Source organism: Dipodomys spectabilis, unplaced genomic scaffold, assembly GCF_019054845.1.
Source record: "Dipodomys spectabilis isolate Male_0828 unplaced genomic scaffold, ASM1905484v1 ptg000157l, whole genome shotgun sequence".
Classification (NCBI taxonomy): Eukaryota; Metazoa; Chordata; class Mammalia; order Rodentia; family Heteromyidae; genus Dipodomys; species Dipodomys spectabilis.
In genome coordinates, this window is record NW_024870834.1 from 5,351,795 (window position 1) to 5,375,966 (window position 24,172).

At 34.9% G+C, this 24,172-nt stretch overlaps 1 protein-coding gene across 1 annotated transcript in view; it reads right to left on the reverse strand.

Moving 5' to 3' along the window:
• The window catches only part of Unc79 (unc-79 homolog, NALCN channel complex subunit), a 240,144-nt gene that overhangs the window by 166,917 nt on the left and 49,055 nt on the right, over window positions 1-24,172 (reverse strand). The window contains exons 2-5 of the mRNA XM_042692771.1: window positions 23,188-23,308; window positions 15,758-16,062; window positions 12,559-12,729; window positions 2,231-2,323 (exon numbers count right to left, since the gene is read on the reverse strand). Coding sequence (XP_042548705.1) covers window positions 2,231-2,323; window positions 12,559-12,729; window positions 15,758-16,062; window positions 23,188-23,308 — 690 coding nt within the window. The remainder of the gene's footprint in view (window positions 1-2,230; window positions 2,324-12,558; window positions 12,730-15,757; window positions 16,063-23,187; window positions 23,309-24,172) is intronic.

Sequence of the window (24,172 nt, forward strand, 5' to 3'; positions counted from 1 at the left end):
TAACTTGGAGAATTATGTTCATGTCCTAATGTTTGGTAGAAGGCAGAATTTGTGAGTGATGAAATCAGATTATTTGGAGAATATTCTTTAGAGAAGTTCAAAAACTGGGATTGTAAGAGGTAACCTAAAAGATGGGTTTGCTGGGGCTTATAAATTAACTAAAAGCTAAGCACTCAAAACTCCCCTTCACTTTGCATCTGGGCCCTTTGATCTGAGGTGCTCCTTGTCTCCATAATTTTACCACAACCTTCAGCTCCAGGAAGAATATGTCTCTGGGAAGTACCTTGTGATGAAAGACAAACTGCCCCTCAAACAAGAAACGCCATCTTAGCATCTTAATAAAAACAACCAAAAGCTCCCGAGACTGTCTGACAGGCACCTTGTTCCTGTTCCATTGCAATGGTGAAGACAATAACAACTTCTCCAGAATTCTTCCAAGAACAAACTAAACCAACCATCAACCAGGTCATATCTGTGTTTGGGGAACTGTTTTAACTATACCTTTTCACAACTGTCCCAGTTGTTCCTATTTAACCTGAAGCTAATGTCTGCACCTTGAAGATGCTGAAGATATTCTGAAGTGCTGCTTTCCCACGGCTGCCATATAATAAATTTCCTTTCTCTGTCCTTCACCATAACTCTTTATTTGGCAGATGGGGACAAGTGCTTAGACCTAACTCAGGACTCCTGAGGTTTAGAAATAGGGTCTAGAAACTCATCTTCAGAATGAATTAATGTAAGGTTTTCAGAATTGAATGAATGTATTTCAGATGTGAAAAGGATGTGAAATTTGGGGGACGGAATGCAACCTATTGAATAATTTTACCCCCTCCCAAAAAATCATGCTAGCTTTTAATAATCAATATCATGGTGTTCAGGTAAGGCCTTTAGAAGGTAATCAACTCATGAAGTCAGAGCCCTTATGAATAGGATTAGTGCCCTTATAAAACAAGCCCCAGAGGACTCCTTTCCCCTTTCCAGCATGAGAAGAAACAGAACAAACCTCACTGGATACTGAATCTGCCATCCCTTTGATCATGGAGCTCCTAGCCTCTAGAACTGTGAGATATAAATTATTGCTGTTTTTGAACCACGTGGATTATATTGTGTTTGTTATGGTAGCACAAACAGACCAAAATAAAGTATAAAAGCCAGCGTGGTTTTGCATGCCTTCGTCCCAGTGACTCAGAGGGCTGAGGAGGAAGAATCCTTTGACTTCAGGAGTTGTAGGCCAGTTGGGAAACAGGACAAGCCAAAAGAAAGGAAAGGAAGAAAAAGAGAAAGAGAGAGAGAGAGAGAGACAGCAAGTGAGAGAGGGAGAGAGAGAGATTAAGAGAAAGAGAGAGAGAAAAAGAAAAAGAAAGAAGGAGAAAAAGAAGAGAGACAGACATAAGGACAGCACTCTAGAGTAAGATGCATTAAGATTTGACGTGAAGAGACAATTTTTTCCTAACTCTGAGTAAAACTTCATTATTATTCTACTTGGATAGAAGGCTAAAAAGTTTCATGAAATTTGCTCACTTTCCAAATAAACATCAATGAAAATAAAAACAGAATTCATAGCTTTGCCTTTGACTTGAACAAAAGCTTTTTAGGTCATGTCCCCAAAGCTTAAATGCAGTTACATTATTAAATAGAAATCAGACAATAAATCATGGAAAAACCTGTCCAAAATAGTGACACAAAAACCAAAATGGCTTATTATCTTTCATCTATTTAACTCTATACAAATTTTATGGTAATAATAAATGACAGATCACAATAAGACATCATATACAACTAGTGAGAATATTGACATTTTTTAACCCCTTTAAACCAGGAATCTCTTTCATTAATTTATTCTATGGAAATAATCAGAAATGCATAAAAGGATGTTCGTGACATTTCTGCGACATTAGAGGAAGAAATTTGCCACATTATTAATAGTAGTTATGTTAGAACAAGAAATTATTTTTATATTTCTAATTTAATTATTTCTACATAGTTAAACCAATCAATTTCCCTTTAGTGTTCTAAAATTTATCCTGTAACATTCTAAAAATATTACTAGCACACAAGATCACTATAATAGGCAAGGAAATCTAATTCAAAAGTATATTTTCTAAACAACTCCCATTGTCTATTCCACCGAGAAGAGAAATTTTCACACAGAAACATTTTGCTTATTTGTTTTATGTTTGGCCTGATGATTGATTTTGGAATTAGCTAAAATACTCAGATTTCCACTTACCTGGATTAGATGTGTACTGCATTGCAATCATTAGCATAGAGGATGCAGAAAGATTAACATGGGCAGGAACGCCTTCTCTCCTGGAAGAACCCACTGAAACCAAAATGGTTTTGATTAGATTCAGCATAATGTCTCTATATATGAGACTATATACTTGCTACTTTGTATATTATGGGAAGCCCATGAGAAAAAAAAGTCCCAACTAAGCCAATAGGGGTTTTGTACCAATAAAACCACAGTCGCGTACAACTGTATAAATCCTACAGAGGATCTACTGCAAAAGGAGCAAAGCGAGAATATGATGTAATGATTTTTATCAAAGTTGTACTCAAATGTGGTCTCTACTCCCAAGATGTTTACTTCTAGATGGAAGAGAAAAATAAAATCCTCTATGTCCAAATATAAAGTCAAGTCGAAGGTGGTCCTAGTAAGAAAGTAAAACTAAATTTTAATGCAACATGAATGCATTTTAGAGATGCAGATAAATAAGCTTACAATAATCTGTAACTTGATGAATTATACATACAAATTTTAATCATCTATTCTAAATTACTGCATTAATTTTTAAATTTATGTTTCTATGTCTTTATAGTTTTATTCAAACCTTCATATGAAACTTCATCATTGTCTTCATTATTGTGAGAGTCACTTTTTTTTTTTTTAGTTTTCCAAGCTTATCATCTTCATATTGATCTAAGTTGTTTGAAATAAAGCACTTTTGAATCTGTGAATAATGTTGTTTCTGGACATTTTATTCTATGCCAACATATTCAATCACAGAAAAGCAAGCTATGTCTTCAAAATTCACCTAATAGCTGCATAATCTTGATTTCCACTTATATACTGCTTGGAAAACATCTTTAATTGCCTTGTACACAAGAATATCAAACACTATTTTAAATTTATTTCTTTTTTTAATAGAGTACAATAGGTAATTAATTTATATATTCAAAACCAAGTTTCCAAAGAGCACTTTATTAGCCCAAACACAGTAATTGAGAGGAAACCCACAATAAGTAGACCTTTATTAAAATTCAAATATAAACAGGTATGGTGTCACACCTGTACTAAATGAGTGTCTTCATTACACAGAGATAGGAGGACAGCAGTCCAGGGATGGCCTTAGAAAAAGGAGGGTATCCAAAAACATAACAGCAAAAGAACCTGGAGGTATGGTTCAAGTGATAGAGCTCACAAATGTAAGGCTCTTAGTTCAACCCCCAGCACCACACACACACACACACACACACACACACACACACACACACACAAAGATTCAAATATAAATAAATTTCTCTTTTCTTAGGGATAAATGAAGTTAAGAGAAACTTCTTAAACCTGGCTTAGGTGCCAAGTTGTCAAGCATAAGTAGAATAGCATGCTGGTAGTATGAGACTCTCAAAAAGACAACTCTCAGTCTTCTATACATGAAAGATCTTTGACAGGGGCAATGACTAAAAACAGATAACCTCAAAACCTGCTTTGTATTATTCTACATTATAGTACAATATGTGGGAAATGTATCTCACCTATACCCACAAAGGGGAGGATATAGTGACACATGATAAGTAAAACACTAACAAAAGACCTATCATGTAATAGAGGAATAAAGAAAGTGAAATATAAAGAACTTCCAACACCATGATGTACAGTGGCTATTACAACGGGTTTTTTTTAAACGTAATACATCCATAGTGGAGCTCCATTTAACTTGAGTTTGTTTATATTCTCACTGTAGCACAGTGCATCTAACTCACCATTGAGTGATATTAAGGTACATAAATTAGTTTGGCTGCACAATGTAAATATGTTCTTAATAATTAGGCAAATCTATGAACACAAGTACACTCTGGTGTGTGTGTGTGTGTGTGTGTGTTATGTGTATTGAGACTTGAACTCAGGGTCTAGGAGCTGTCCCTTAGCTTTTTCACTCAGGGCTAGCACTCTATGACTTGAGCTATACCTCCTCTTCCAGCTTTTTACTGGTTAACTGGAGATAAAAGGGTCTTACAGACTGCCTTACCCAGGCTGGCTTTAAACTGCAATCCTCAGATATCAGCCTCCTGAGTGGTAGCATTACAGGTATAAACCACCAGTGTCCAGCTAGAACTTCTTTTTATAGGCTCCTATGCACCAAGCTCCAAAACACTAGTATGAAATTGGTTTTGCTATGCAAGCTTCTACCTTATTCTGCTTTTAATGGCAAAGTTGATTAATTAGTATAGTCAATCAAGGAAAACAACCATTGAGCACAAATACTAAAAACAAGACACAGTTGTTCTCATTCTTTAGCCAGAGTACTTTTTCAATTCAGCTTGTAAGGGTACCACATTCAAAAATTATAACTTACTTAATTTGAGAAGCGCCAAACTACATGTTAAATTAATCAGCACATCAGCTTATTTTGACTCAAGCTGGCCTTGAATCTCCTTTTGAGAAATTAGAGGGATGAGAAATTTAAAAAAAGAATTGCATAGCAAAGTATCCAGGAGTGGGAAGACTAATACCAAGTACAGTATTTCTGTGTCTTTTGTTTTAAAAATAACTCAGGGGAAAAAGGAACATATAGGTATCACTATATATCATTCTTTTAAGTATAAGTGTCTTCACTTTTGTTTAAATTTGTGTGCAATTTTTAATAAGCATTTTCTAACAATGAAAATTACCATAAAGAGAATTAAGTCCTTTTAAAATGGGAGGTGTCCAACTGTCTCAGAAGATTTAGGTGAGGTCTACTTGGAAAACTGCTCAAATGGCTCAGTGACCTTTGGATGTCCCTATAACCCCTACAAATCCATGTTCTCCTTCAAATCTGGCCAGCCACAAAGTCAAAAATGTTCTCCTGGCTCAAGCTCCAGGAAATTGGCTCCAGTGCTTACATAAACAGACAATTTCAAAGCCATCAACTAGACTGAATAAAATAACCACCATTCTAACTTAATAAACATGAAAAAGCAGACATCATTTATTGAATCTTGTTTAAAAGGCATTATGTGAGTAGATATGCAGTTTGTCCCTAGTCCCTATAAGGGTATAAAAATACAAAAATACATATGATAGACAAATAAGAACATCTTATATTTAATATTGTGCTCAGGAAATACAATTAAAAGTTTTTCAGTTATCTTCACAGTACTACCATAGCAATCACTATTGTCATGCCCTCTATCCATAGATAGAACGTGATGGAAGTATTTGTGTTAGTTTTGAAGGTAAGAAAAGACATCTTCAAAGATGTGGTGCTTAAGATAAAGAAGATAAGAAAATAAATCCTGTGACCATTTGAGAGAAGGATAATATCAATCCTATAATATGTTCCTATATTTTATAATTCCAAGTGTAGTATGGTATATAACTCACCCAAAAAAGTAAGTGCATAATAAAAGCTGTTTTATAAAACAGATCCAATTATTTGCATGTGTGTAGCCAGCTTAATTGTCGGATTATAGTCCAAATCACTGGAATTCATAGCTACTAATCTAGTCATTTGTTTCTACTACAGTATTTTCTGCAGGACTTCCTACATACCAAACATTGTTCTGGGCTCTGGGGATTCAATGGTAAGAAACACAAGTCTTGGGCTGCGAAGGTGGTTCAGTGGTAGAGCGCTTGCCTCGCATGCATAAGGCCCTGGATTCAATTCCTCAGCACCACATAAGCAGGAAAAAAAGCCAGAAGTGGTGCTGTCCCAAGGGGTAGGACATTAGCCTTGAGCTGAAGAGCTGAGGAACAACGCTCAGGACCAGAGTTCAAGACCCACGATTGACAAAAAAAAAAAAAACACACACACACACACACACAAGTCTTCGTTCTTATGAAGGTTAGCTGCCAGAACTGTTACCTAATTTGGCAGCAGCTAGCCAAAAGTGGTTATTTACATTTAAATTCGTTCAAACTAAATAAAATTTAAAATTTCACTTGGCTCTCTCACTTAAGACACAAAAATATGCTCCATAGCCACATGTGGTGGAGGCCACTGTATTGGGTAGTATAAAATTTTACACACCGTTACCATCATCACAGAAAGCTCCATGGACAAGCACTGTTCCAGAAGCGCCAACAGTACCATAAGAAAGTAATGCAGCACAGGGAAATAGACAGTGATGGAAGTTCTGTATTAGTTTTGCAGGTAATAAAGGACATCTTCAAAGATGTGGTACTTGAGATAAAGGAGATAATAATCATTGCCCATTTGAGAGAAGGACTTTGAAACAAAGGACAATACATAGAGCAAACACAAAAATTCAGTGTCTTTATGGAACTGCAGAAAGGTCCACATACATAATGCAGTGTGGTCACATTGAAAGGCAATGATAAAAGCACGGAGGTAGGCAGAGAGCCTTGTGAGGTTGCTGAATCTGGAAACAGTGAGAGGAAGCTAGATTGTTTGGATGTGGAATGTGCCATAATCAGATTTACATGTTTGGAGGACAGCTCCAGTTTTTGTATGGAGAAGTAGTAGGTCTTAAAGGAAAAGCCAAAAGACCAATTTAGACGGTATTGGGTTGATTCAAATGAGAGGTGGTGACCTGATTAGAATACATTGAAAGTAATCCACCCTGGCCTTACATTTTTCTAAAGGGTAAAAATAATAAAGTCACCTTGAAAAAAATCAACACAATCTGATGCCAGACAGCATTACCTGGACTGATAAGTAAACCCTCTCCTCCAGCCTTGTACCTGAACTTGCTATGTAGCCCAAATTGGATTCAAATTGGGATTCTTTCTGCCTCTCCTATAGACATATAAATGCAATTACAGTTTGTTAAGCAAAACTCCCTGAAACAGGGAAATTTTTATCACTACCCACACCTTCTACATTCAGATGAGAAAACTAGAAAAATCTTTAGCAATACTAAATGGACATTTAAAGGTTCCTGTGAACCATTAATTCACAGAATATTGAAATTTGTATACTAAAAGGTTATGAATCATGAAATATCTAAGACCTGGCTCATGAAAATGTGGCCAGCTTGTTAGAGATGCTAATAATTTAGGATCTGCTGACATAAATGAGTGAACAACATTTTATAATTATTAACCTACATGCTATTTCTTTACTCCAATACATTCATCATATATAGGCTCAATCTATCCAACTAGTTTTGGATTACTAGTTCTCTAAAAGCCAGGAAAATAACTTTGTGGTAATAAGAACATTATCTAACTGCATATTGTTTACTTTCTTGTAAATAATGGTGCACAGTGGTCAACAAATAATTTTATATTTTAAGAAAGTTAATAGGATTCCATTTCAACCAATGGCTGCGCATGTCCCAAGCTATGAAGGAAGCACAATGGCTGAATACAGTGTCTGGTTCCTATCATCCCAGAGACAAAAGGAAGCAAAACTGGGAAGATCACATTCCAGGCTGTCCTGGGCATAAAGTGAGACCCTACCACAAAAATTACCAACACAAAAAGGGACAAGTACAGTAGCTCAACTGGTAATGGGCCCCTTAGCAAGTACAAGGCCCTGAATCGAACCCATGGTAACATGAGACAGAGACAGACAGTAACAGGGAAGGAGGGCTTCCACCAACACTGGAAGCGTTCTTGAGTAGTACAGAACCTTCTATAATAACTACTATTTATGCATACAACAAACTATTTATGATATAACCAACTAAGAGATACAGGGTCCAACCTCTAGTAGATGGCCTTTTGCCAGAAACAATATTTAGAAAGATTAAATTTCAAAACAATATAGAGATTTCAGCAGAATATTAAAATTATTTGGGGAAGAATTATACGTCTGTGACATGCATTGATTCATTCTACACTTGCATGTATCCTAGTATGTAGACTAGTCAAAATATAGACTTGTATATATAAACTAGTCAAGACCATCTTCACAACAAACATGAATATAAACCAGAGAAGTTAGGATTATTGACAGGATCATAACTAAGGAAACAAAGGTCTGACAAGATGAGATTTTTCAACAGCTAGAGGATTAAAGATCAGCTCTTTCATAATTTAACAATAAAATTCTTACAGTAAGACTTACTGTATAATACAATCATTAGCTAATAAAAACCTTTATATATTAAAGATTACTTAAATATTATCAATACCTTTAATTTTTTCTACGTAGTATTAGTCTTCAGAACACCATAAAAACACATTGTATATCATATATAATAGCAGGCAATAAAAAAAACAAAAATGATACATGGCCAACAGCCTGGAATCATATGATTTTTTTTTGGTGCCACTCCAGAGGCTTGAACTCAAGAGACTGGGAGCTGTCTCTGAGCTTTTTGGCTCATAGCTAGTACTCTACCACTTGAGGCAACACTCCAACTCTGGCATTATGGGTGCTTAAGTGGAGACAAGAGTATCACAGACTTCCCGACCTGAGCTGCTTTCAAATTATGACACTCACATTACATTATCAGAGCACAGTAGAGTAGGTAGGATTAAAGGCGTGAGACACAGGCACATGACAGATGATTATTTTTAAGTCAGTGCAAAGATTCAAATGAACACTTTATTTTTTTGAGAGTAAGTGACTTTTTGAGATATCTAGATTAGAAAAGAAACTGGATTCGACAGCATAGTCCAGGATAGCAGAGTACACTAGGAACACCTTATTTAAAGCTACATAATTCTTCAGCTTTATCAGTATCTTTAAAAATGATGTAGTCTAGAAGCAGGGAGATCATGAGTTTGAATCCAGCCTAGGCTAAATAGCAAAGACTGTCTAAGAAAAATGTAGCCTTTGTCAGTTGGAGTAAACTGGAATAGCCTGTCAATTTAGAATAAGCTGGGTTTTTTTTTCACCTCTACCAAAGCATCATCTTCCAAACATCCACATTTTAATTCAGTCCAAAAATCACAGATCCTTTATTGGAAAAAGGTTTCCATGGTGACATGCAAGTGTTTTTTTCAATTCTTAGTAATTCTTTTAATATACTTTTATAAACAAAATATATTGCATACAAGTAGAATAAGGAGAAGTTATATTTATGGAAAAAGTTAAAGAAGAAAGCTATGTCAACAGAAATTTTATAACAATTTGATACTTGCTCTGCAAACTTTTTAAGAAGTTATTTTAAGTGTTTCATTTATGAACAAAGATGGCATGACGCACCCATAGCTATACATGCAAGATCAATCTGAAAGAGCTGCAATACCTCATCAGGTCTACCGCAAAGCTCACAATTTCATTATCCAGGTGATGCAGACAATGATATTACCATTAATTACATTATCATTGGTTATACAATAATTTAACACCTGAAAAAATGTTCATGTTTTACTATTGATCTTAGAAACACCACATTAAAAAAACAGAGCCTTTCTGCTCATTTTGTTTTGGTTTGGTTTTGCTTTTATTCAGACAGAGTCTCTCATTTTTGCCCATGCTGTCCTGGACTGTGATTCTCCTATCTATCTCTCCTACATTGATGGGATAACTGGCAAAACCCCATCATACTCAGCTTATTAGTTGAAATGGGTTCTCACTAACTTTTTGCTCAGAATAGCCTTGAACCAATCCTCCACATTTCCACATCCCAAGTAGCTAGGATTATAGGTATGAACCACCATGCCCAACTGCATTTCTGTCTTAAAGATTCTATCAAGTATCTTCCAAAGTACAGTATCTTTCATACTAATATCTCAATCTTGAAATAAAAATATTCTGAAGTTAAATTTTCCTGTCTTGCTTTAGTCAGAATTTCTAGACACTGAACTACCCCCATGGTTACAATAACCAGATTCACATTCTCCCATAAACTCATTTTCACATAATCAATCTGGAACAAGATCCTTGAATCTTTGGATCCATGTCTATATATTTTGTAAAACAAGCACAAAAAAGAAGCACCTGACTAGCATAATAGAATATGGCTGTAAAAGCTGGTACTATAATTTATTCTGAGACTTAAAAGTAACAAAGAGCGGCTACTATTGATTTACCAGAATGATGATGAGACATAAAGTCAAAACCAAGGTAAAAAGAAACCTAGAAGAACAAAATAAACATATAAATCAGATCAACAACTGGGTTAGTTCAAGATTTGTGCCTGTTACAGAAAGTAAGATTCATGTTATTTTACCTAGAATTATTAAGCCATAAATAAGCTTAGAGACTGACTTTTTTCCAAACCTTCCTTTATGATAGAAAAAAAAAATTTAAGACTCAGAGATATGGACTGAATTATTCACACTTTTAAATGAACATCAAGTAATTCCACAAATAAACACTAAAATTGACACAAATTCGTAAAAGCAACTCACTATTTTGTTCTCCTCAGTTGCCAAATTCAAATGCCTCGTAAGTAAGGATTTACCTTGCCTATGGGTATGTTTGGCAATAGAAGGGGCAACAGTGACTAAGATGAATTGTACCCAAAAATTGGTATGTAGAATTAAAACCCCCATGTATAGTAATAAAAAATGTGTATTTTGGGGTTTATATTTCTAATTAAGTAGAAATTAATGACCAACTATGAAGAAATGAATTCTCAGATATTTCAATGCCTGGCCAATCTTAAGTATAACTTCAGCCAGGCATCAGTGGCTCATGCCTATCTCGGGAGGCTGAGGTCTGAGGATCGCAGTTCAAAGCCAGCACAGGCAGGAAAGGCTGTGAAACTCTTGTCTCCAATAAACCACCAGAAAACAAAGTGATGCTGTGGCTCAAGTGGTAGAGCACTAGCCTTGAGCTAAGAGCTGAGGGATAGGACTCAGGCTCAAAGGTCAAGCCCCATGACCAACAAAAACTTCAGAAGCTTATTATATTCAATAGCCTTCCCAAAATTTTACCTTATTCCTAAGAAGTAGGAATACAGTGAATAATTTATTACTAAGAAGTTTATCTCCTCACCTGCTATTCTTAAAAAAAAAAAACAAAAGTGTCCATGCTTGTTCCTAACATTTAATATTACTTAATCTAATATTACTTATCTAAAAACAAGATTACACAGTTCTAAGAATTTTCCCATAAGCAAGTACATATCTATAAGGTTACCCAGACAAATGGGAAAAAAACACATATTCTGTAACTTAAATGGAATGATCAGTCTGTTTATTTTTCTGGATTGCTACGTAATTAGATCAGATTTGCTGAAAAAACATAAAATCACAATTTCATTCCTAAAACCAAACTTGTTAGTAAAATATGCCAGTGTAGCTCAGAAAGAATATGTGTTTACTAGTTGGCGATAAAGAACAACTTCAATTAAGATTAAAAGTACATAAAATTAAAATAATGAACAATGATGGGTAAGATTTGGATGTGACTAATGAAGATGTGTTTATAGAACAAGAAGTAAGGGAAGGAGAGGAGTAAACTTAACAGTTATTGTATACCAGGCACTGGATCAACACTTTACCATTGTTCCAGATTAATGGTTTTAATCATCATGACCACTTCACTCCTTTATAGGTAACAAATAGAACAATTAAGGAACTTTCCTAAGGTCACACAACAAGCAGGTGGAAGGGCTGTGATTTGAATCTAGATATGTTTTACTCCTAAATCCACGATGTTTTCCAGATTACCCACTAAAACAAATTAATTCAAAATCCAATTTTTTTGGCAGTACCAGTCAAGACCTCATGCTTGCTCAGTCTGCCTGCTCAGCTAGCACTATACCGTTTGAAACATATGTCCAGCCTGACCTTTGCTGGTTATTTTGGAGATGAAATCTTATAGACTTTGCTAACCATCCTGGTTTCAAACCATGATCTTCCAGATCTCAGCCTCTTAAGCAGATGGGATTAGAGGCATGAGCCACCCATACCTGGCCAGTTCTAACTATACCTTGCACATGAACTGCAGGCTTTAGCTTTCTTCAGTGACTTCCTAAATTTTGACTCATTGTTCATCACACACCCCAATGAGGGAAGTTAATATGGTCATCTGTCTGTGGGTGAGGTTTCAACAATGTGAGTTAAACTCCCAAATCACATGGCAAATAGGGACAGGGTGGGGACTAGAATCATTACATCCTGACTTTATCTGTTGTTCTTTCCATCTTACTGTACTGCCTTCAGGTGCAAATGAGAATGTCTACATTAGAGGAAACAGTCTTTATACTTCTTTCTAATGTGGCATAAGATACTATAGTTTATGAGTATGAAGTATAGATTATTCTCTTTCTTCCTATTCTATACAATCAAACCAAGTATAATTGTCTTTTATTTCTTTGATCTACATCATAATGTCAATGCTGAAAGGATTAAATTTAAACCATACCATATGTCATAGCAAATGAGCATTCTTATCTTAAAAAAACAAGAGCCTAAAATAAAAAAATTCCGTTTGTATAATAAATTAAAATAATATGGTAATAGATAGATAAGATTGAACTTACATATAGCCATTGGTAGAAAAGATGTGCTAAGGTATTCAATAATATCCTTGTGCAGAAATGGAGGAAAGGTAGCTAACGTTGAAATCATCGTGTAGGGCAAAGTACTCAGAATATCATCATTGAGAAAGGGTAGCAAACATGTGGTTGTATAAAATATTGACTGCCCAAGATCTACAAAACAAAATCAGATAATCAGGCACTGAATATTTTGCCATTAACAAAAATATACTAATTGTATATTTTAATTCTTAGGGAACTGGCTTAAATTATCATAAATAATGATTGTTCCTTTCCTGCTAAGTGTTCTAAAATATACTGCTAAGTATAGTCTGTCTTTAGGAGTTGGTCAGTAAGTAACTGATGATTGAATATATATATATATATTTTAATACTTTTAATTCATGAGCTTTTCCTCAATCCTGGATCAATCAGAAATAATATTTGGTTTTCATATTGCCCCTTAATCCCAAAATTCAAAATGCTTTCCATGCAAAATTGAATCCTAAGTCCTGTCTATTCTTATATCCACTAGATCATGTGCCCCCTAGAGGTTTCAGAAAAGCCAAGGGCAGAATTCGAAATAAGAGCAGCTTATTTCTGCTCTAGCAACCAAACTCAGTGGTCCTATATATGATTCTACTTTGGCAATTGAGGTACTGTAATTTTGCAAATCTCATAGAGTTGCAGATTCATCATGTACTAAAAGGAAAGAAGCTGTACACTAGTCCTACATGACACTGTTGTCCATCACTATGCAAGTACTTCCTAATAATTATCTACCCACATCTTACAATGAGTAATAGGAATAATACTTACCTCTCTTCATTAAAAGAGTTGTTAGGATTTTAAATGAAATAAATACAAAGAGCTTGTTTAACATATAATGTGTGTTCCACCAATATTAGCTATTACTATTACCATCATTATTACCTGCATGAGAAGTAAAAATAGAGGACTTCCAAAAACATAACCATTTAGCTTTATAATACATATAGATCAAACACCATTAGATTAATGTACCTTTTGATATTTCTGAATCTCCCAAAATGTAAGCCACCAGTCAAGATTTAACAATGAAGAGTTATTATTTTTTAATTCCTTATATAGTAAAATATTGGACTCCACTGCTTTACAGCAGATTTGTCTTCTTAGAGGAGTTGTGTTGATTTCTAACATTACTTCTGATTGTCATTAGAATCAATATACTAATGCAACAGGCATGTCATCTGACAATGTGGCCACAAAGCACACTGCAGAACCAGGGCCATTCAACCCTTAGATCAAATCAATGAAATGGAAAATTGACATGTGTTTTACTAAGAATTACATGAAGCTGGGCATAAAAAACACTTCAGTTACTTTTTCTGAGCCTTTAAACCTAATTATAGAACATTAGCACTGAAAGGGGTCTGGGAGTATTATTTTTTAATATAAGGAATCTTAGACCTGCAGAGAAGTGATTATCCCAAATCATCTGAGCATGCGTTGAACTGTGACAAAAACGCTGCCTAACATGCTTTGCTGTAGGTCTCTCAGACTCAAGAGTGAGGACACAGCCCCTAACCGTAACATAGTGGTTCTCAATCTCAGTATGTAAAAGAAGCATCCATAGAAAGCATCTTACAAACACACCACACTGATTTTTATTTAAGAAATCCATGTTCCAAACTCCCTAGGTGATTCTGAGGTTCTTCAGACTACTCTTAGAGAAAGAAAGCTGCTTGGTTTCTCTAAAACATTCAAAAAAACAAATTGGTATGTTTTTCCCCTGTTTCTAAGTTCTGCTATGCAGAATAAAAACACAACAGACAATAAGAAAGAGTAAAGTCATAAAAAGCTATATAAGAAGTACAAGAGCAAAAACAGGAATTACAATTCCTAGAACTTACTGCAGTGCCCACAGAAACTGCAATTAGATGGGTTGTAATTTACCAAATTAAATATTTTTATCTTAACCTAGTATACCATCCTAGGGACAGAAAAGTCCATAGCAAATCCAGGACTGGCATCACAAAGGAAAGGTACTAACAAGCTCATGGCCATAGTGAGCTCTGACCGTCTTGTATTCAAATTTGTCACTTTCTGAGCTAGGAGATCATTGTAAAACAGCCTAGGCTTAAAACAGCTATAACAGTACAGGATAAGTAATTTTACAGATTTCTATATGTTTATACTCACTATAATACAAAATTGTAAATACCAGAAAAGAAAATCAGTTGTCATTATTTCATCATTTTTATGAAAGTAAATTTTTAATTTTTAATTAGGAACACATCACATTAAATAAATTGAATATTCTCATAGGAGAGTTGGTTAAAAGACAAAATAAGCCCACCACCCATACTTTTCCAAAATTCAGCTTTTCTGTACAATGAAACTTTGAGTATCATACTTTCAGAAACCAAAGTATCAATGTTTCAAAGTGAAGACAATATTTTAAAGTGCATTTCACATAAAAATCTTCATTAACTGTATGATTTTCCATTTGATTCTCCCAAATATATATTCGATAGTTAAGCAGAAAAGTATTACTGTATTTTTTATGAATTAGAACTTATTGAACAAGCAAAATAATGAAATTTACTAAATATATAGCAGAAAGGGGGAAGAGATAAAAAAGAAGCATGCTCTCTAGCTTCTGTTCTAAAATACTGCTAAAGTTGTATACCATAACATTTTGGTATAGTAGACTGTTGTAGTGATTATTGGCTGTTAGATCAATTTGGAAGAGTTCCCAGACATTTCTTTTATCCAACCTCCTGATTTTGAAGACATGAAAAATGAATCCCACAGAGATTCTTTGGTTTGTTCCCAAAATACAAAGACCTGGTCATTGTCTTAGAGCCTAGTCTTCAAGCTCCACCTCTTACATATTCTAGAAACAAGTTCAAAAATTGTAGCTTTCTCAATTGTGATTTAAACAGGAGTCCCTACTATAAACCTAATCTAGGGAGAAGAGAGCTTCTTGTTTATCCTTCCTCCTGCCTCCAGTTCACTGGAACAACCTCCCTCAGAGTATAAGAATGTGTAATAATAGGCAGGGAAGCACCATAATTAAGTTTCAGAGTAAGAAAGGCTAAAGCTAAATAAACTCTTTCAAAAGATGTATAACAATAACAACAGTCTCCAACCCAATTCCACAGCGTGGTATACATTCATAAAGAAACATGTAAGTTTTTCCCCAATCTCAAATACTCACCATGTTGGCCATGCTGTAGTAAAGGAACTAGATCCAGGAGAGTCACCAAAGTCACGTAGAGGCCTTGGTAGTCCAAAGAAGGGTAGTCTGACAACTGAGCATCACGACTTTGCTGGCCACGTTCTGAAGGAGCATCTCGCAGGACGCTGTAAAGGAGGGAGCGAGTAACAGTAGGGTTGATGGAACTGACCTGCGGTCTTAGAGATGGGGTGAGTGGGAATGGCACAGGAAAAAGACACATGGTCATGGGCACTGTCAAATTGGAGGCATCTTGGTTTTCCTTCTTCCCTGTGCGGGACAAAATGCTGTTGGGGGGACAAAGAAAAAAAAGAGACAACAAAGACACAAAGAACAGCACATTACATTGAAATGACACTCTAAAACAAATAATAAAACACCAGATACAACCCACATAAGATGCAATCGCCGCCAGCAGAGTCTACAAATCTAATGCTAGTCACGTAGCTTTGTGCTCAGAGATACCAAATAAAGCAGGTTCACTTTGTGGAAGTTTCATTGCATCTCATGTGTTATCTGGTTCATAAGGAGCAAAAATATAAAAATGCATGTTTCAGTGCCAAACCCATGTTTTACAGTTTGTCAATTTGGCCAAGGAGATGTTTCCTGGAAGGAAAACAATAGCTTTGTCTAACCAGTGAGGGCTCTTATTCCTAATTAGAAGAAGCTTTCACAGAACATTTTTTAGCAAGACTCTTGATCTGGTAAATAGAAACTTGTAAAATATAGGTATGGCACTTGCAGAAACATGTTTTAGCAAAGAATAAACATGTGAGTTTATTAAGAAAGTCTTAAAAATCACATGTTTATTGCATCAAAATAATGTCTATATGTATATTATGATACTGTTTCATGACATTCTGTCAGTATCATTTGAGATAATGAAGTTTAAACAGGCATATGAATTTAGAAATAATACATATTTCTAAAATGTTAGCTAAACTACATTGGAAAAGCTATAAAATAAGATATAGTAGATGGTCAATAGCATATGCTTGTGAGCTAATGATAATGGGTATTTATGTGTGCAGTTTTTAATTTGGCATGTAGGGGAGGAAACATTTTATTTTATGAATACAAACAGTGGCTTATTATATAATTACCTTGAAAATTCTAAAGACTAAGAGAGCAGTATCTGCCATAGAGCTGCACATGATACAATAAAATCTCATATATTACTGCTGCTACTTACATTATTCAACAAAACTCACTAAGAACTAAAGGAAAGATAATTTAGAAAGTTAAATAAAATTTTAATGGGAAAAATAACTTCTAAAAATGAGTTGTTTTTCTTTTAGTCTTAATTTTAAAATAAAAACTTTTAGTAAAAACAATAAGGTAGAAAAGTTATTAATTTTAAAATAAAAAATAATGCTTATGCAAATGTTTAAGTTTTTGAAATTAGATTATATTATTTATCATTAAAGATAATTGCTATACATTATAATATCTACAGCACTTATGAAGTGCTTATCAAATTGCACTTATATATTAGCCAAAATATATAACAGATTATAAATGTTTCATTACATGAAAATAACTTTGTTTTACATTTATTCTATGTACATTAAACATTACTAAACTCTTAGTTAATGAGCTTACACCTACAGTTTTACAGTGATGTGAAGAACTGGTTAGTGTTAAGCATGCTTGTTACACCAAATTTTCATTAATTTTAATTTATTCTTAGTGCAAAAATATGTTACAATGTAAGAAAATGACTACATGCTTTTTTATTTTCTATGTGCCTAATTTACCTCAATCTCCTTTGTCTTCTGTTACCCAATGTCCAGGGGAAAACAATTGATAATAAAAATAATTTCAGAATAGTTATGTAATATTTCTTAGCAACAAGTATCTTAAGATTTGGTATAACTTCTGTTTTCACTTTTAAAGGGATTTAATTTACCTTGTGTGTGTGTGTGTGTAGGTGTGTGAGCGCACATGCATGTGCAATGTGTGGGTAATGTATTTGACTTTTCCCACTTATACTTTCCAATGGGATATCCACATTCCAGTTACCCCTGCCTGCCTACATCTGTTATAAATGCCATCAGATTTCCGTCAAACTATACTTTTATTATATAACTTAGTTACTCCAAAGAGTACCACCTTTTAATGTTATATTCTTGATAAACCCCATTACCAACAATAAGATGTTGTCCTACTGAAAATGCCCTTAGAATCATAATGGATATGTCAGTATGTTAATTGTCAAACTTCAGTCCTAAATTGGTCAACTCAGATGTGGATCTTATAGAACTGGTATAAGAACAATGCTTTCCCTTAGAGAATCAAAATAGCTGAGTATTATTAATTAATACTATTTAAACTACTTTAAGCTCAGTGCACTCAACAAACTTCTCCTTGGTGGGGAAATATAACACACTGGTTTTTCCTAATATAGCTCACTATTTTTCCAATGTTGAATACATGTTAACAAGCACTAACAAAATTAACTTTGGAAGCTCTGCTTTGATATTTCCCTTCCTGTGTATGTGGGGTTCCCAAATGATAGCAACAATCGCTTCCCACATGCAGGGAGGGAAGAATGTCAGCATTGAAACAGTAGAACTCTCTCGCTGCCTTTAGATTTAATAAATAGGTGAGGTTGAGAAAAATGAAGGAAAATGAGTAATCCATGAAACCAGTTATATTTGCCATTCATGTCTCAATGCAAGGAAATGTTTTCATTTGTGAAAAAAACTTAAGAAGGGCTCATGAATAAATGTATAATGCATTGTGATTTTATGATGTTTTGTGAAGTTTAATCAGAGAAAAAAAAAACTTATTTCCCCAACCAAACTCTCTTTACTTGGGAATCATCAAATGATATTCCCATCTGAAATTCTTTCCCAGAAGTCTAGAGGCTAGCCCAAAAAGAATATTAAGAATGCCCTGCTTAGAAGAGTCTGAACCAGCAGCCAACTTTTCATCTTTCCTTTTCACCTCCTGAGGTCCTCTTTCATAGCATTGGTTTTCATTATCAAGAGAAGGCAAGAGAAGGCCTCTGTGGGTGTGGGGAAAGATAGCTAACTGGCCTGAGGTATTGGTAGCATAGAAAATGAATATGCCAATGACTTCTCTATACAATTATGAATTTTGATATTTGAATTGTATCTATACACTAAACAAAACGTATTGCAGTATGTTTTGCTTTAAAGCTACTCTATGGACAAATCAATTAACTTAACATTCTCCAGGTCCTTCCATCCTGATTGGATATAATCCTGTGTATGTGTGTGTGTGTGTTCTCCTAAGCAATTAAACATTAGCATTTAATTAAGATTATTGTTATGGGACTAAAATCTCCTTAAAAAAACATATTAAGCTTTTTTTAAAGAGTTAGGATAGGAAACTTTTCCCCAAATGTAATGCATTTTGTTTTGTTTTGTTTTTTAATTTTCAGCTTTTGCACTTGCACCACAAGAAAGATTCAGGAGAAGGAATTACAAAAGAATGCCTGGGACAGGAAGAAGACTAAGAACTCTGAAAGATTCTACAGGGTGAGAAGCAAAATCCTTAAAGACTTTAGAAGCTTAAAATACGATCACAGAATTCTTTTAATGTAAAATAAACATACTCCTCTGTAGCAGGGAGGGGATTAAACTTGATGATCATCTTTGTAGTTACTTCTAATACTAACAGCAAACAAAAAATTCTATTCATCCATTGGAGAGAATGATACTGTACCATTCGTAAGGAAATGGAAAGACTTGGAAAAATTATATTATGTGAAGTAAGCCAGACTCCGAATAAAAAAAAAAGATTGCATGGTTTCTCTCATTTGTGGTAGCTAGATTGTGCCTATAAATCTGTAAGTAAACACATTGGGTACTACTCAAGCAGTTACAAAAGAATTAACTGAAGTATGATAGACTCTATGGAGAGCTCAAATAGTATAATTCTTTAGAAAGACTAAGTCAAAGCTCAGTAAAATAAGAACTAGAAATGGGTACTTGCAATAAGGGCGGGGCCGGAAGAGACGGTAAACAAGGGGAAAAGGGAGAAGAATGCAGTCAAGAATTTATTGTATATTCCGTAAAAATAAGAAAAATAAGGGAAGGGATGGGTCAAAGTGAGGTGGTGAAGATGTTGAAAGGATGACACAGTTCAACGTGCATTGTATACATAAACAGCTTTGTTAAATGGAAAAACAATTCAATACGCAGCCTAAAAAATTAAGAAAAGTGAAGGAAAGGGTAGGCTGGCAGGAGTGGGTGGGAACGTTGAAAGCATGATCAGACACAATGTATTCATAAACTGCTTTGTTGAATGGCAACTCCTTGGTACAACTACTTAAAAGAAAATAAAAATACTTTTTAAAACAAACCCTAACCACTGATGTTGTATATAAAGTAAGTGCTTACTGTCAAACTTAAAACTCTATTAAGTTAAAAAATGAGTACAAGGGCTGGGAAGGTGGCTCAGTGGTAGAGCGCTTGCCTCGCATGCATGAGGCCCTGGGTTCAATTCCTCAGCACCACATAAACAAAAAGAAAAAAGCGGAAGTGGCGCTGTGGCTCAAGTGGTAGAACACTAGTCTTGAGCTGAAGAGCTGAGGGACAGCACCCAGGCCCAGAGTTCAGGCCCCACAACCGGACCCCCCCCCCCCCCCGCAAAAAAAAAAATAATGAGTACAAGTTAGTACTCAGATGTAATTTGACCTAGAACCCTAGGTTACTGTTAGATTCACATAGAGTCACGAAGTTTTCTGCACTGGATGAAATCTGGACAAAACTCAATTCAATAAATAGTCACTAATCTCCTTTTACCATTTTCAGAGCAAGGGCTAGTACACTAGATATTACACAGGACTTTCTTCTATACCTAGAGTTTAGGGAACCTCTACAGGCTCTAATATACATCTAATTATGAACTCAGTGGACATATGCAACTCTTTAACTGTTTTTTTTTCCTCTTTTTTTGGGGGGGAGATGGCGGGAGAGGGTGGAGAGGCTTGAACCAAGGACCCTGGGCACTGTCCCTGAGCTTTTTTGCTCAAGGCTAGCACTCTACCACTTGAGCCACAGCACCACTTCCAGCTTTTTCTGAGTACTTTATTAGAGATAAGAGTCTCACTGCCTTTTCTACCTAGACTGGTTTCAAACAATAATCCTCAGATCTCAGCCTCTTGAGTAGCAGGATTACCAGGATTACAGGCGTGAGCCACCAGCTGGCACTTTAACAGATTTTATAATCAACTATGATAACATATAGTCTTTCCTCTCCTATGGATTAAATTAATTGACGCTAACTAAACATCTAGGCTAATCTCAGCTTTTCAAAATAGGTACAAAATTCTACTGAAATTAGTGAGAGCTGCATATATTCATGAATACTAGATAACTGTTGCTGTGAAAATATAATTCTGACCCAGATAAAGATGATGGAATTTTATAAAATGTAAAGTGTTGTTTTGTTGTTGTTTTTCTCCTTTGAGGACTTTGTTATGTTTCTCAAGTTGGCCTTCAACTTGTGAAGCTTCGCTTCCCAAGTGCTGGGATTTTAGGCATGAACCATCATGCCCAGATTTTTCTTTTGTTTTCTTTTTTTGCCAGTCCTGGGGCTTGAATTCCGGGCCTGGATACTGTCCCTGAGCTTCTTTTGCTCAAGGCTAGCACTCTATCACTTGAGCCACAGTGCCATTTTCTGCGTTTTGTTTATACGGTACTAAGAATCTTGGAGCTCGAATTTGAGCTCAAATTTGAGCTCAAGATTCTTAGATAATTCTGAGCAACTTATTTAGTCATTCTGTGACAATTTCATTATCTGTACAAGGAATATAATAATCTACTTATAAAATTATGAGGTAAATGACATGTCACATTTAAAGTACTCAGAGCAGTGTCTGATATATGTAAGTACAATTGCTGTATATATTGTGGTAATCATAATTCATGTTTCTGATCAAATAGTTCAATTGCACAAAATCTTCTCCAACAAATTGCCTGTACAAACTACCTTAACCCTAGTTTCACCATTAAACTGCTAAAATGATCAAATACTAATGCAATTGGCTCAAAAAAAAAAGAAAGAAAGAAAGAAACATGACTTTAGCACCCTAAATTTCTTTACTTTCCGGTCAATTCTACATCCTAAGTAGCAAGCTCTGAGGTGCCAACAAGGTGTCACCGCTTTTCAAATGGAATTTGTAGAACTTCCTACCAAAAATGTGCCTCTCATTTTAAGGACTTTTACAACTTGTGATCAATAAAAAAGGCTTCTCATTGAGATCCCTAACCTCAAAGACAAAAGGAAAATTCAAGAAAATAGAATCAGATGGGTTTGTTAATAAATTTATCTTATTATTACTATGAACACTGAGTTAATTAATCTACCACCATTCAATAAGTAAATGACCTATACCATAATCTTACACTTAACTGTGCTATGCTAATACATGGGTTTAATTGACAGAATCCTTTCAAGTAGGGATACTCAATGAAAAGACAGCCCAGAGAAGAACAGAGAGATGGGAACTGCAAAATAGTAGCTGCTTGATTTCCACAGGATGTTCCACCCAAAAGCCCATGGCAAAGTGGTATACTGCTATAAATAGCTTCAGTGTCATGACAATCATTCCAAATTTGTGTTCTTCAATAAATAATTTACAAAACCTATACTGCAAAATAACTAAAAGAAATCATAGCAAGTCAGCCTATGTGCTTCTTTAAAGCAGATCTGAAATGAGAAGATCATGGTGATGGAAAAGACCAAGCCTGGGAATTTAATGAGAAGTGAAATGCTCTTTTAACTTTTCTGGTATCATTTCTCAAAACAACTGAGCCCTCGCTGGAAAGTTGCATCTCTTTGCATGTGGGTATGAGTGAAAAGTATGATACAGAATGGTCTCTCAGGTCTCTACCTTGTAGTAAAAATAGTCAGTATATAGTAAGAGCTCATTTGGGTTTTTGTTCCTTCTCCTCCCCAAAATTTCAGTATCAATCATAAAGCATGTTTAATACTTGAAGTGGTACATAGACAAAAAAAAACAATTTTTACTACCATATATTGCGCTTAAAGCAACAGAAAATACTAGTGATGAACCACCTAAAATATGATTCTGATTTTTAGACTAAAAAGTGTTTCCTGGTTTTTCATTTTAAACAATGTAAGCTCTCCTTTTAATTCCATGCTGTGTTAGTGCCAAATATAGACCTTTTATATATCTCTTGAAAAGACATTCAGACTGTGGAAAGCAGGCAACAGGCATGCCACCATCTTCCAGTTAGCCCTAGATTCTGATCTGCTATATACACCCAGAGGACTGGAGTCCAGACTCTTCTGACAAGAGCACTAGAAAATGTAATGCCTTTCAAAACTTTCAAGTCAATAAAAATTTAGGTCCCAATAAATTCAATAGTACTATCTAATAGTTGTCTCAAAGTAGAGGATATTTTCAGGCTTACCTTAACAAAGTTTGAGAAAAGTATTTCAGGGTGTTTGCAATATCTGTTCCTGATGGTACAGGATAAATGTTGTGAAGAACCCGGTTATGATATTCCTGCAAGTACCGGATCTTGGAAGCAACTAGATAAAAGCAAAAAACAAAAACAAAACAAAACAAAAAAAGAAGAAAAAGAATCATCTTGTAATATGTATTAGGCTTACAGATGTTTTTAATAATTATTATAGGAATTTAATCAGTGTTTCAAGGAACATATGTAATTTTTATTGAAATTTCATAATAGAAATAATTATAAAACACCTTTAATTTCTTCTAATTGTATTTAGTACTCAAAATTATTTTAGTCATCTAAATTAATACCCTATTTACGAATTGTACATTATTTTTAATCAGTAAGAAAAGCAATATTCCAATCATTTTCTAATTACTCCCAAATGAGCTAATTCTGAGCAAAGTAATAATAGATATGCCTCTGTCACTAGACAGTTATATTTAATATTGCTTAACTGAAATTGAGAAAACTCAAAGGTCTAAAACTGCTTTTAAAAGGGGGCGGCGTCCGTTGCAAATGCCATCAACTGAAATCAGATTTTTTTAACTTAATAAGGGATCATGAAGTATGTTTAGTTTGATTATGTCAAGTTAATGCTTGAACTGTGCATATATGTTAAAGGTAAGTTAACTTGGTGAGTATTAAGAAAGAATACAACGATGGTGCAGTAATTAAACATTTTAAATGTCACATTTTTCTTCCAAAGAATTTCATAAATTAGAACCCTTCCTAATTGCTTGCTGAGCTTGGCTGCTCAGGAATACTAAACAGGTTTATTTACCCTCCTAGACCTACCTGGAATCACCAGCATTGTCCACATTCCTGACCTGACCTTTGACCTGGCTGTAGTGAATGGCCCAGTTCTAGTCATTCCTCTTTGCAAATCCCAAGGAGCCATGATGATCAACGTCTCTCTGGTCTCCTCTTCCACAGA